Source organism: Temnothorax curvispinosus, unplaced genomic scaffold (assembly GCF_003070985.1).
Source record: "Temnothorax curvispinosus isolate PA1 unplaced genomic scaffold, ASM307098v1 QBEX01006032.1, whole genome shotgun sequence".
NCBI lineage: Eukaryota > Metazoa > Arthropoda > Insecta > Hymenoptera > Formicidae > Temnothorax > Temnothorax curvispinosus.
Genome location: NW_020215812.1, coordinates 94,041 through 108,702, shown reverse-complemented (window position 1 = coordinate 108,702; position 14,662 = coordinate 94,041). Strand labels below are relative to the sequence as shown.

The window sequence follows — 14,662 nt, the reverse complement described above, 5'->3', positions numbered from 1 at the left end:
TACGTGGCAATGAAATATCTTAATATAAATTGATCTCCTATGTACTGTTTTTAGTATACACATGTATATATACCAGTGTATGAAATAATTTCAATATATCATTATATTTGAGGTCTGACGAAACCTGAATTTTCGGTGTTTTCTAAACGTTTCATGTTAGAGATATGACGAAAAAGATCGAACAGCGCATTCGAAAGATGTTATTTATCTTGCCATCGCATACACGTAACGATGTATTTGAATATTGAATACTGTAATCAGATTACAAGAACGTATGTTTATAAATATTCTGTAAATTACAAATGTTTTAATCGACTATTTTTTTCAACAATGTTCTCACTAAAATTCGAATCAACAGACACAATTATATTCAAAATTTTTGTTTCTATAATAGTAAATCTCTAATAGTAAATTTTTTTATATTTTTCATCATATTTCTAACATTTCACGTTGCAATATGCATGTTTATACAATATGTAGACACGTGTCTATCGTTACTTCAATACAACATGAACATATAAAGAAAAATAATAATAATAATTGTAATAATAATTGTAATAATAACAATGATAATAATGATGATAAGAAATGATAATAATAATGGCAATAATAATTTTAAAAAGTGTGTGTGTGTGTGACACGTGCGTATCTCCACGCACGCAGCAGTACCTATGGTATTACATATGGTATCTGACTACAGAACATACATCTGTTAGTATGGCAAGAAAAAATGAAGATAGATTTAAAATGGATGGCACAAATATTAATACTATAAAAATGGGAATAAGTATAAACTTAAACGCAGTTTGATAATTACAAAAGATGTTTCCTTTGTCGGGAACAATCACAGTTTATAAAGAGATTTGCGATGTGGATAAATATAAAAATTAAAAACTATCTTAAACACACTTTGTTCAAGAGATAGTGTACGCGACACCTATGTGTAGGTAAGTATTTACACACACACACTTATATATGTATGCGCGCGCGCGTGCGCGTGTGTATTACACTTAAGAAATAAATCTTACATATATGTATATATATATCTATATATATAATCAGTATTCAACGAATGTAACGAATATAAGAAGTCCAACGAAAAATATGTATAAAAACAACGTAAAAAGTCATATAAAAATTATAAAAGATAATTAAGCTTCCATGACAAGTGCTTAGTACTATAAGTCACAAAGGAAAATAAGAGCTCCAAGCATTTGGGCAAATATGTATGGATTTGCATGTAATATACACATACAGATCCTCCACGCAACCCATTACGCATGTACACACACGCACACACACACACACAAATTTTGAAACACAAAAATTTGAAACTATCATAAAAATATAAAATACTTTCTCAACTTTATATATAACAAAAAGTTTTTTAATAAAACAAAATATGATTTTTAATAACGAAATATTGCTATGCTTTTGCTACATTTTTATAAGACATAATCAAAAAATTTTATACTTTATATAAATAATTTTCCTTTTGTGCACTAAAAAATCAAATAGAATTCTATTTAAAATAAAACACACTGTTTTCTAATCGGTGGGTTAACTTGCAACTCACTTATAATGTGTATTAGGAATATGTAAAATTTTTATTCCTTTTACACTATTTGCACTTGTAATGTTGTTCAACAAAAAATAATAAAATATTGACAATTACTGCAAAAATCATTCATATGAATATCAATGCAATAATATAAAAAAAGAAAACAAAGAAAAAGAGATGCGTTAGTTCTCTTTCTCTCTCACACACTTACACACACATTCTCTCTCTCTCTCTCTCTCTCTCTCTCTCTCTCTCTCTCTCTCTCATCGATTCGCTTAGTTCTTAAGTTACATCGATTTTTCATAAAAATATCTTCTTTTTTCCTCGTCGTACACGACATATGGCAAGAATTTTTGACTTATAGTCAAATTCCTACTCTAGAATTCCTGTGGAAAATTAGTACTCTTCCCACATATGTACTTTTGTTTGTGCTATAAAAGCATAGACTATGACTGTTTTTTCATCTTTTATATATTATTAAAAAAAAAGCGTTTTTTTTCTAAAAGATTTGCTTTATACCTCATCGATCTTCTGCTATGTTACGTTTGCGGGATGTCCAATTAATAATTAATGGAGTAAAATTTCTTCGAAACTGTCACAATATATTTGAATAAAATATCTTTTTTATCCTAAATAAAACTGTAATATGTATTTCGCATTAATTTCATTGTTGATAATCTTACCTTAATACCGTTATGCGCAAATTGACTAGAAAAAAATATATATGTATGAAAAAATCATGTTATATACCTAAAAAGAAGTTAAAAAACAAAGCTTCCGTTATGAGAAAGCAAAAAAAAATTATCCCGATAAAAATGATCTTGAATCTGCATTTTGTCTAGTTTTCAGGTAGACAAAATTATCTTTATAAAATAATATTTTATTTGCAAAAAAAAATACTGTGAAAAGAGATATGTCAGATCTAGCTTAGTTTCGAGAAAGATTTATTATAATTGGACATCTTGCATAGTTGCGCAAAATGTTACCCCTTGATTATATAGCATTATTGCGACGAGAACGTTACTGACAATGAAAATTACAGGACGTGTATAACAATTCGTCAAGTCAGGAATAAATTAAGACCTGAAGAAGGAACGACATCACTCCCCTCCCGCCCCTTCCCCTTCACTATTATACTGACGAGACGAAACAAGAGCAAGTTTTGAAGCACACAAAGCAATGCAAATATGTTTATATAAAATTCCTTCAATTCAAATCATAGGTCAGTCTCAGAGCTACTCCTCATTCTCATCCTTATCATCACTGTCGTCGTCGACGACGACAATCATAGTGGGTGACAATCGATTAGCGTCTTAGTGTTACCTCTTCGCCGAGGTCTTCTCCTCGTCTCAGAAATCTTTAACGTGTCCCAAAAAGCTGAGCTCGTGCGACTGATAATGACCAGATGCAGCAAGGGGGGTGACGCTCGATTGATGCGCTACGTTTACCGCTGTTAAATGATGATGATGTAGCGAATGATGCGACGTGTGAGTATGAAGAATATTATTTGGGTGGGGAACCTGGAAGTTCCCTGGTGGCGGGGCTCAGGACAGGAGGGGACCCGGATGTCCACCCGGAAGAACAGACGACGCCGAGACGGTTGTGGTTTGCATACTCGAAACGTTATTTTGTTGTTGATTCTGTTGCGTGCCTGTAGAAATCGAAAATCATATTGATTTTGACACGATACGAGAAGAAGAAGAGGGAAGAGTTATCAATGGATTGTTAAGCTCGCGCATTTAATATCTCGCACATAATATACTTCTTACCAGCGTTTTGACTCAGCTCAGCCTTCACTCTTCTCGCAATGTGACTCCTGGTATGTTTTCGTAAATGATCCTTCCGATAAAATCCTTTGCCACATTCGGTGCACACATGTCGCTTCTCCCCAGAATGTATTACAAAATGTAGAGTTAATTGTTCCTTTCTTTTAAAAGCTTTCAAGCAAACAGTGCAAACGTAAGGTCGCTCAGGATTGTGACTCTGTTTATGACGCGTAAGATGGTCTTTTCGTTTCAAGCCAGCACCACATATGTCACAAACAAATCTTCTTTCTAAAGTGTGACCTAGAAGGTGCTGCTCCAACAATTCTCGTTCTGGATACGCCATGTGGCATTCCGGGCAACAATACAACGTCGAACCGTCCAACGCTGTGGTCAGGCGAATTTCGCCAGGCTTCGGACGTGGCTTCTTTTCTTTCGGCGTCTTCTTCTTTTTCTTCTTTTTATTATTCGGCGACATCATTATATTGGGCGTTGTCGTAGTCGCCACAGCTACCGAAGTCGTTTGCGCCATCTCCGACTCCTTTTTGATACTTTCGGCAGAATATTTAAGAAAATGGTGTAAACTCAATGGCAGAGTGCTGGCTGGTAAATGGCTGAGATAATCGGCCACGGTGGAACCAGGAGTCGCGAGCGACTGCCACGTTGCGGGCATAGTAGCTGGCGTTTGAGTATGAGCATGCTGTTGGTGATGTTGGTGCATCGTGTAATCCTGCTGAGCGCCATTCGTGGTAGTCTCTCCGTTACGCTGTTGCTCCTCAGCCTTCTTTTCCTTGGTCTTGTCCTTGTCTTGAAGAAGGTTGCAAACATCTTGTTGATTTATTGTTTCCGTGGATTGCTGAGACAGAAGAATATGTGTGTACAGAAAAACTTTTCAAGCTCCCGTCTCTCTCTCTCTCTCTCTCTCTCTCTCTCTCTCTCTCTCTCTCTCTCTCTCTCTCTCTCAGCGACAAATTAAACATTTAACATTGTTCATCACCGACCGTGTCCCTTCCGTTTCATCCTTAACGATTTTGAAATTACAAAAATTTGCTGAGCTCTACGTGACGGAAGGAGAAAGATATGATTGCAAGTAGTTATCTCTTCATGTAAACTGCTAAAGAATGACATGTGAAAAGTACTTGTTAAATTTCTCTAATCGTGCAAGCCTGTTTTATCTCTACGATACGCGCGATCTCTAATCACGTTTATCGATTTCTCGCAACATTTATGGCGAGAAATGTAAACGCTAAAGACAAAGAGCCGTGCGCGCGTGGTGTGGTTAGGCTAGAAAATACTCAAGTACATTTGTTGAAGAAGGATCGTAAAAGAGTGCTGAGATTTACCTGATGATACGATCGTTTCTCTTGCATTCCAGGCGAGTTGGTTGGTCGTTGTTGAACCGACTGGGCTTGAGAGTACGGTACATTCGGATAATGGTGAACATTACTGTTGGGATAGCTAGTCTTATTGTTCATCATCACTTGCGATTGAGCGGATTGTACGCCGTTGTTTTCGGGACGGTATTTTCCCACAACCGGCACTCCGATCGGAGGCTGGTTGGGAAAATGATTGGCGTAACGCGCGCCTGCACCGCTGGAACTGTCGGTCGCGAATTGATGGATACTCGGTATAGTGCTAGGGAAGTGACCTCCAAACGGCGGGAAATTCATTGCAGACCGTAAGCGGACGTCGTGTACCTAGAAAGGAAGAAAACGAATAAGCGTCTTCTGAACGAGCAAAATTTTCGGAGGATACGAGAACGTCAAGATTACTCCATGCCAAGGAGATGTATCGCCTTGAGCGAAGGGCGAGAGAGGTAAACGCGCGTGAAACCGATAAGTTTCTCGTTTTGCGAGCGAGAGAGCGAGCTGAGAGAGCAGAGAGGCCGTCGCCAGCCGCGTTCCAGCGACCGCACGCCGATGCTACGTGCTACGGCATCGGCTTCTCGGCTCGCTCGCTGGCACAACTCCCGAATCTGGTTTATGTAAAGACGCGACGGCGGCAGCGGCGGCGACGACAACGGCGATGGTGGTGACGACACGACGACACGACGATATGACGACGACGACAATGACGACGACGCACCGACGACGCCGATACCGACACCGACGTCGACATCGCCGCCGCCGCTGACGACGACGACGACGACAACACCGAGCAACGCCCGGCGTTATATTTACTCACAACGATGTCCCTCTCCCCATGTTTCCTCGCCGTACCGGATCCTTTCCTCGGAGGGGGATCTCCGTGATAGAGACGAGAGTGCGAGTGCGGGGGCAGATTTTTCTCGCGCGCAAGAGGACACGCCAGAGAGAGACAGAGTCAGAGAAAGAGAGCGGGAAGAGACAGATTAGACAGAAGCGCGTCGGTAGACACGCATCACGCGCGATTCACGCCACCACACTCGCCACACGCCACACTGACGAATACCGGAATACGCGGCGGCGGCGGCGGCAGCGGCAGCCAGCAGACGGGTTGGCTCGTACCCAAGCTTACCCGCCACCTGAACGCTGACACTTGATGGCTTGTGCCAACCTGACGAACGATCGTCGACCGTCGACCGGTGACCAAGGTGACTCGCGGCGTCGGCGTCGCGCGGCCAAGGACGCTCCGGGCTCGCCACCCGTCTTGTTCGCGCAACGTAGCCTACCGAGCCACACTCGAGAACATGCCGACGAAAAAAAAAAGATGCGACTAAAAAAGCCGCCGACGGAAGATAGCCGTGGAAGATGGGGTGTCGGTAGGGGCGCGCGCGCGCGCGCGCGAGGGGAGGAGAAGCCGATTGTCAAGGGGACGGAGTACACGCGTAGGGACGCCACTGCCACCCTTCCCCTTCCCTTCTTCGCTACTCTACACTCTACTCCAACAGTCCAACTCACCCCACCCCATCCCATCCGATACTTAGTCGATACGCAGCGTGGGGCCGTGGGCCGTGGGGCCATCACCGTACCAAACTCGAGAGAAAATGGCCGTGCGTGTGACTCGCAGTCGCGCGCACCACGCGCCTAGTCGAAATGTGAAAGACACAGAAATGTCGCTTACCATTCGGTAACTTGCGACCCTCGGTCGAGCTTGCCCGGCGTGCTTTTTTCACGCGACCGGCTGTCACCGGAAAAGCTCCCTCGTTGTACGATGTATAGTTGACACCTGTCCCTCAAGCCGGTGCCCCCATCCCACCCATCCGCCCTCTACTGTACCAGCCTCTTAACTATTTTTTCTCTCCCGAGTCTCCCGACTCCCGACGCGATGCGACGCGACGCGACGCACCGCACCGCGACGCGCCGCGCCGCGTCGCGCTGCGCCGTATCATGGCATTCGTAGCGAAAATACCCGAATCGAGCTATGAGAATCGGGATTTTAACTTGAAACTTCCCGCCAACATGCCATCACATTCCCCCCCCCCCCTTCGACCGACTTACCCTTATTTCATATATATACATATATACACACATGCGATATGTATTCCTATACGACACATCGACGAAACTATTTTCAAAAAAATTGCTTTTGAAAGGGAAACGTACGTGAATCTCACTATAGAGAGGCGAGAATAGTTTTGTATTAAATGTATGTTTTATTTCAGTTTTCTCCTCCAATATTTATGTAAGTAACAATGAAAATGACTTATATACTATTTATCCTAACTACGATAATGATATATATATGTATATATATATATATCTATATATAATATTATGATAATAAAATAATAATATTTCTTGTACAGTTATACCCATTGCCTTTAATTGTGATACTTACAAATAAAAAGTTTTCTGATGTATACATATATACCTTTATCAAAAAGCTTTGTCAGGTGAATCACGATTGATCGATTTGGTTAACATTCGAGGATTTATATGCTTTCTTGTATCTTTTTACATCTCTTTCACATCTCTCGTCGCGTACCATATGCGGCCAAATGAGGAGACGTAGGAGCCGAAAGTACCTCGCACTTGACCGTAACGATCGATAAGTTTTCGTTTCGTGAAACGATAAATCCTTTGTCGATCGCGGAATAATTATCTATAAATAGATTGTAGAAACGTCGATTTCGGAGCAGCATGCTTTATCGCGCAAATGCGTTTCCGTACGTAATTATTCCCGTCGTTTCCGAAAAAGTGAATTGAAACGTTATGATTTCCTCATATGTGATTCTTCCACCATCTCGTTATTAGTACAGCACGTTTGATCGTCACCAACACTTTGCGCCTTTACACAAAGACAACATATGCAATGATCTAAATTATAAAAAAATGTAAGCATGCTTCCGTCAATATATTTCTACAAAATACAAATTGGACTTGACGATTTACCGGCAGATTCCCTTATAATGTCACGATTGTATTGTATGAGAGGAAATAAATAATAAGATTCACCTCGCGCATACGACACGTACCAATACGACGTCCCCTTCCTCAGGGATGAAAAGTCGCGCGTGTATTTACAAACTCTGTTCCATGCCGTATCTGTTTACGCCTCAATTCTTTCATTACGTATTTTATCATCATCGTCGTAAAAGCAAATTATTATTACTATTATTTTTATTATTATTATTATTATTAGCCCAGAACTCGATCGCCTTGTTATCTCGGGCGAATCCAGTTCGCGCTTTCAAAAATATATATTTTTGCTTTTGTGTGTATATTTATTTATATATTTATATATATATATATATATATATCTATTTATATATTTATATAAACTTCATATTTATCTCTAACTTGCGTCATGGAACTGAATCAGCGACAAAAACATCTTGTTCAAGACGAGCGGCGACTATCGCTTCTTTCTCTTTTACGTACGCTACAACGTGTATGTAAAAGAGAAACTCGTGTACACGAACTTTGTTGTCACTTTAGCTCGGCGCGTTTTACAGGATAATTATTATAAACACGTACGCGAGCTTATTGTGCCGTGATTAAAGGTGGATTAAGCCGATGGCGCGAGGATTTCATAATCCCAACAAATCGGTTTTGTGTCGATGGACAGGGACGTACATCTTAAAGAAATGGAGGCGGCGTTTTAAATGCCTTTGAAAGAGGCTGCGAAGTAATCAACTAGCCAACGAAACTTTCGTCCGATAACATGAATTTGCCTATCGAATTTGCAAAATTCAATCAGCGAGTACGCTGTGTCGCGTACGACCTCTGGCGTGCTGATGATTGAAACGAAAGTACCGCCCAAGTTGATTCGGGGCGGTATGCTGTTGCTAATGCTGCTGCTGCTGTTGCGGCTGCTGCTGCTGTTGCGGCTGTTGCTGTGGCTGCTGCTGCTGCTGCGATTGCTGCTGCTGCTGCTGCGACTGCTGCTGTTGTTGCTGCTGTTGCTGTTGATGATGAAGCATAGTCATAGCTCCAGTTTCAGCCGCTGTAGGCAAAACTACGGTAGACTGCTCACTAACGGATATCTGATGAATCTGCGCCTGAGAACCTTGTCCCACTTGTATTTGAATTTGCTGCAACTCGGGCACCGAGGACTGTTGTTGCATTTGTTCCACTTGTTGCTGTTGGTCCGCCTGTTGTTGATTCTGCGTCGTATCACTCGTATTCAATGGATCCTCCTTAGCACGCTTAGTAAGGTGAGATCTCGCGTGCTTTCTAAGATGATCTTTCCGATAGAACGCTTTGCCGCATTCGGTGCAAACTTCGGTCTTTTGTCCAGAATGTATAACAAAATGAAGATTCAAGTGTTCTTTTCGTTTAAAGCCCTTCATGCAAACGGAACAAATAAAAGGCCTGTCAGGATTATGACCTAATTTGTGCCGCTCCAAATGTTCCTTCCGTTTAAGACCAGCGCCGCAAATGTCGCATATAAATCTCCTCTCTATTTTGTGCCCGATCAGATGCTGTTCCAAACTTTCCTTCTCAGGGTACGCCATATTACATTGAGGACAGCAAAATAGGGTCGTGCCATCGAGAGCGGTAACTATGCTTACTTGTCCTGGTTTTGGTTTCTTCGGTTTTGGTGGTTTCTTTTTGTATTTCTTTTTTCGCTTCGGTTTCGCTCCTGCCTCCTGTTCTTCGACAACGTCGGGAATGATGGCCGTTTCTCCTCCGGCGACTGTAATCTGCACAGCTTGCTCTCCCGAAGCTGTGCTTCCGGAAGCGTCGAGACCATCCGCGCCAAGGGGACTCGATTCAATGGTAGCTTCCCTTTTAATAGTTTCCGCCGAAAACTTGAGAAAGTGTTGCAGACTAAGGGGTAAAGTACTTGTAGGCAGTCTAGAGAGATAATCCGCGACCGTGGATCCTGGAGCAGCGAGGCTCTGCCAGCTGGCAGGCATAGAAGTAATGAACTCTTCCCCGCTCTGATTACCTTGACTCTTGACACTGCCTCGTTTGATAAGGGCCACGGGGGTCGTACCCTCCTTCACGTCCTCCTTGGACTCCTCTATGCTTTCTCGCAGAATCAAGTCCTGAGGAATCTGGGCGACCACGGTCAAACCTTCGGGCGCTCCCGGAAGTTGCACCGTCTGCTGAATCGTCTGTTGAGACGTAGTGGTCACAGCGGTGGACGTGCTTTGTGTCGTTTGATCGGATCTGCAATCAAGTATCGGACACGCGGATTAAGTTGATCGCTTTGTGCAAAATACGCGACACACGTAGAGAAGATTCGGTGTGCGTCGATGTACTTACGTTTGCGTAGTCGCTACGGTGTTTTGCGGTTGCACTTGAATTTGGACACCGTCCGCGCCTTGCTGACTGTAGGCAACAGTGAGAACGGTGGCTGCTCCCTGCGGGAACTGACTCAAGGATATCGGTGCCAAATGATACTTTGGCTGATCGCCGCTATTTCCGCTTTGAGACACGCTAGGATTGACCACTTGTATCTGGACAGTTTGCTGTTGCTGCGTGCCATCTTTCCCCGGGACGGTGATGGGCAAGGTAATAATCTGCTGTTGTTGATTATTACCGCTTTGGGCCACGGCGAAACCATTCGGATCGACCGGCCTCAAATAATGAACACCACCTTCACCGCCAGATAATACTCCGACCACCTGTCCTCCAGTGGTAAGGTTCTGCGCGAATTTCGCTGTGGCAAATTGATGAACGGTGCCGGTCGGCAGCGAGCCGGTGAATCCAGGGAAAGGTGTAAAATTCATTTTTCGAAACGCGTACGCCTGTAACAGAGGAGAGATTCATTCTTGTTATTTAGCAGGTTGTGTGTGTGGTTACAAAGTTTATTTATCTCTAAAAACTCTTCAACGCGACATTGATCTATTTCTAAGAAAAGGCTCCAACAATCACCATTACGATGCTACTGTTGAGATGATGCAAACGCGAGAGATTACGAGAGAATCGAGTTTGGAGGTTAAAAAGACGCTATCCTCTCTCTCTCATTAGAAATACGGACAGCTCCAAAATTAACGAATTTTTGTAAAACCATTAGCGCGTACATTTACGTTACAATACACGTTCAATGGACACACGCGCGTGTATGTAAAATATTGTGCGAGGTGTACGAGGAAGATTGTGCGTTTAATTACAGCGTGTAAGATCGTTTCCTATAAGTAAGTAATTAAGAACGAATAATTAAGAACGTCAGTTTTTAAGTGACAACCGAGATGTGCGTTTGTAACGGAGAAATGTCTATATTATATATCACATACGTGCTAAGATCGGTGCGCGTTTATCTACTAACGCAACAGGTCTCTGTGATATCCCCGTCGCGTTTATGGTGCAAGAGATTATCGAAAAGACATGTTCCACTCGAGTCCCACGCGAATGTAATTATTGGAGGAATCTCACAATGTGGAAGGTATCGAAACTCAACCTATATAGATAGAGACGTTCATCCTTTTAAGACCCTTTCGCGTATGGCGATAACAAGAGTGTAATACTCGAGTCACCATCTCCCTCGTCCGCTTCAATTAACAATATAACAATAAAATCAAGACAGACAGCAAAGTGTCGCGCGCGCGCAACGAGAGCGAGATTTTTCTCGTTTCTGTCCCGGTCTCGTGCGCCGCGCCTCCATGCACGTGCGGCCATGCACGAAAAAGTTGGCACCTTATTCCTGCGACTGTAACCGGGACTTGCGAGCTAACCTAACTGAACGTAACTTTCCCATTCTCGCCCCGTGTACTTGTCGCTTTTGCGACAAAATCAAAACTCGGCATTCGAGCGAGTGGCGGCAAGACAGAATAGCGGCGCGGCGTTTCCGACTCCGGACCAGACCGAAGCCTTGGCGATCGCGTTCCGCGTGCACGAGGGTGGGGTGAGGGCTCCCCCACTTCACCCCCTCCCCCTACCTAAAAGGGATCCGGGAGCAGGGAGGATAGTCGTCAAAGTGGCCCAGGATCCCACCCCACTCCACAGCGCGGCGACGGACGACGGGCGACGGTGCCCCTACGGGGTAGGAGCGCGATGAGGGTAGAGGAGGGGGAGGTACCATAGGTGGGAACCTGCCGCGAAATAGAGCTCGAGACTCGGTTTCTCTTCCTCCCGCGCGCGCGTTACCACGACTCGACGTAGCGCGTATCGCGAGAATGGGACGAGAAAGAAGGCGAGCTAACAAGGGTAGGGGAACGTCAAGAAAGAAGGGAGTCGAACCTCGACACGCCGACATTCCCCGGGGAAGGGGAACGCGAAAATGTCAGGGGGCGAAGGTATACCCGTAGCGGGTGGCCAGATGCAGCGCGCGCCAGACGACGTGGGGCACGGATGACAATGATAACGATACTCGAGGCAACGGGAATCCCTACCCCCAGGTACAAGGAACGTTCATAGGATCCGAAGCCGATGACGGAAGGGGAGAGAGAGAGGGAGGGAGAGGTTATAAGATATCCGCGAGCATGGGGAAATCCACCGTCCGTCCGCGTACGCGCGCGTACACCTCTTCCGAGGGCCAAGAGTGTTGCTCCGAAGGGGATAGATAATTAGAGAAAAATAATCCTCGGGTGACGTACGACGGGGCGGCGGCGTCCGGCGACGAAGGGAGGGAGGCGCTACGCTTCACTCGCCGTCGACACCACGCGTGACGCGACGTGTTTTTCGTTGTACGCGGAATGGCGTACGCGACTGATCGGACGGCTCCGTTGTCGCTCGTGCTGACGCTAGACGCTCTCGCAAGACGCGCATGTCGTAATGGCGTACCGCGTCTCCTAAGGTTAGCCGAGGCTAAGTTTATCCTCGTCTCTCGCGACCCGACCGCGACGACCGCTCTCTCTCTCTCCTTCCCTCTCACACTCGAACGTGTCCGCTGCGCTAGTCTCTCCGTCTTTTATCTCTCGAGTGCTCCGCAAAAGACGCGTACCACGTATCGCACGTATGCGGTACATACGTGGGTTTTTTTTTCGCGAGCGTCGCCTCGACGAGTTTAGGGCGTTTAGGCCTGTCTCTCGATATTACTGCTGCGCGTGGGGCGCTGCACGCCAAACGGATCAGCGACTGTTGCGCAACGACGACGTCCCGTCCCGTCCCGTCCCGTCCCGCATCGTTTCCTTTCCGCCTCGCTCCCAGCTCCAAGCTCCAAGCTGCGAGCTGCGACATTGCGACATTACGACGCGCGACTATCGCGAGGCGCGCTGAGAGTTGAGAACGAGTCGCGACCGTTGCGAGGGAAAACTTGGATGCGTTCGCCTCTCCGGGCCGGCCGACGCGCGACGGCGTCGTCGGCGAATGGCGCAAAGCGTGAGCGTGGCTGGCCTATACGCCCGCCATGTTGGAAGAAAAAATGATTCACGCGCCACGTAAGAGCGCGTGAGAATGAGACGTGCGCGACGCGCTCTTTTTACTTTTTACATTTCCCTCTCTGCTTCTCTCCCGCTCTATGCACATCGCGAAATCCCTTCTTCTAACGCGCGCGGAGAGCAGAGTACTCTTCTCTCGTGCCTGATGGTGCCTCTCCCTCCCTTCCTCGTTCCCCTGAGCGCGTCGTTTGCCTTCGCGCCGTACCCGGGGCCAAGGACGGAAATAGGAAAGAGATCGACGACGAGACGCGGCACGCGGCGAAAGACGCGTCAGCTGACGGAGAGCAGGGCAGAGGCGAAACGACCGAGGTACACGGGCAGGGCTGTTGTTTACACCCCCACTTCGATGGGTTAGAGGCAGCGAGATGCCACGGAGGGGCCTCCGAGACCTCGACGAACACCCACCACCACGCACGTTCCAACCCCACCAGCCTCTCAACCACTGTCCGCACCTCCAACCACCCCACCAAAGCCAGCTCAAGCCAAGCCGTGAGCCACGACGAGGGCCCCGCGACGATTTTAGTGTCTTGGGGTGGGTGCTCTCTGTGGCCACCGTTTCGCGGTTTCTCTCGTGCATGGGTCTCGTCGTCGTCCGTCCGTCGTTATCGGGAGTCGAGTGCGACATGGCACCCGCGCCGCGGGGCGGTACCGTCGACCGGAACGTCCGTCGCATCGGGAGGACGATCGAGCCAGAGATATAAAGATAGATGTGTGTGCATATATATATATAATGTGTACATATATATGTATATATTTATATATATGATATATATATGTATATGTATGTATAGGGGGAGGAGGGGAGAGAGAGAAAAGAGAGAGTGGAGAGAGAGGACACGCATATGGTCATTATATCGGCAAAAATGTATACATGTAATAAATGTACTGCATACGGCGTCTAAAGTAGAAGAAAGATTGCGAACGGGCGTGTTCAAGGTGCGAAAACTATACGCGTCTGTGCTAGTCGGCTTTGTTCTACTTACTCGTAAGTACAGGCAGGTAGATGAGCGGGCGGACGATCAGCCGCGACTCTCCGTGCACGCTCGGCTCAACGTACCGCTGTTACTGTCGCTGCCTTCGTTCTCCGTACCTCCACCTAGTACGGGAATTGTCCGTCTGGCTGCCTCGCGCCTCGCCGCTCGCGTGCGTCGTCGTTCCCAATCCTCAGCGCAGCGGCAACGACTTTCTCATTTCAACGTGAACACGCCGACCGACCGACGTATCGCCGCGGCTCACGGCTGTCGCTGCGATGCACACGTCATACATATGCGTAGAGACGTCGGGACGGACGCGCGCGCGTCTCTAACGGAAGCTCGAGGAGAGCTCGAGAGTGACTCCGCGATAAATTCGCGCTCGCACACTGCTGCGCTCGCTCGCTCTCGCTCTCTCTCTCTCTCGCTCGTTCACTCGCGCACTCTTTCTCACTCACTCACTCCCTCTCTCTCTCTCTCTCTCTTTCTATAGCGCGCGACGAGCAACGAGCTCTCGCTGAACGGAGACGCGCACACGCTTCGTTTCCGGGTTTACGACAACCAACCGCGATCGAATATGGCTCGGCCCTCCTCGGTCGGTAGGTAGGTAGACGAGCGTGGACCTCGTTCGAGCCGGCCAACGGGAACAAATTCGCGAACTAACGGTACATAGCTG

At 46.2% G+C, this 14,662-nt stretch overlaps 2 protein-coding genes across 7 annotated transcripts; both read right to left on the bottom strand.

The window, feature by feature from the left end:
• Window positions 1-1,512: 1,512 nt before the first annotated feature.
• Window positions 1,513-6,477, bottom strand: LOC112455370 (zinc finger and BTB domain-containing protein 49-like). 6 transcript variants are annotated; one of them, XM_025017244.1, is made up of 4 exons: window positions 6,367-6,477; window positions 4,668-5,021; window positions 3,331-4,180; window positions 1,513-3,212 (listed from the first exon to the last, which is right to left on the bottom strand). In XM_025017244.1, the coding sequence occupies exons 1-4, from the start codon at window positions 6,367-6,369 to the stop codon at window positions 3,106-3,108; spliced, it is 1,314 nt and encodes a 437-aa protein (XP_024873012.1). In that variant the 5' UTR covers window positions 6,370-6,477; the 3' UTR covers window positions 1,513-3,105. The 6 variants fall into 6 exon arrangements, with proteins under 6 accessions (XP_024873012.1, XP_024873011.1, XP_024873017.1 ...); XM_025017243.1 differs by lacking the exon at window positions 6,367-6,477 and adding an exon at window positions 6,204-6,281; XM_025017249.1 differs by lacking the exon at window positions 6,367-6,477 and adding an exon at window positions 5,811-6,111.
• A 1,961-nt stretch (window positions 6,478-8,438) lies between these two features.
• On the bottom strand, window positions 8,439-10,828 carry LOC112455347 (zinc finger protein 384-like). The gene is made up of 3 exons (XM_025017198.1): window positions 10,572-10,828; window positions 9,960-10,444; window positions 8,439-9,863 (listed from the first exon to the last, which is right to left on the bottom strand). The coding sequence occupies exons 1-3, from the start codon at window positions 10,572-10,574 to the stop codon at window positions 8,534-8,536; spliced, it is 1,818 nt and encodes a 605-aa protein (XP_024872966.1). The 5' UTR covers window positions 10,575-10,828; the 3' UTR covers window positions 8,439-8,533.
• Between the last annotated feature and the right edge of the window lie 3,834 nt (window positions 10,829-14,662).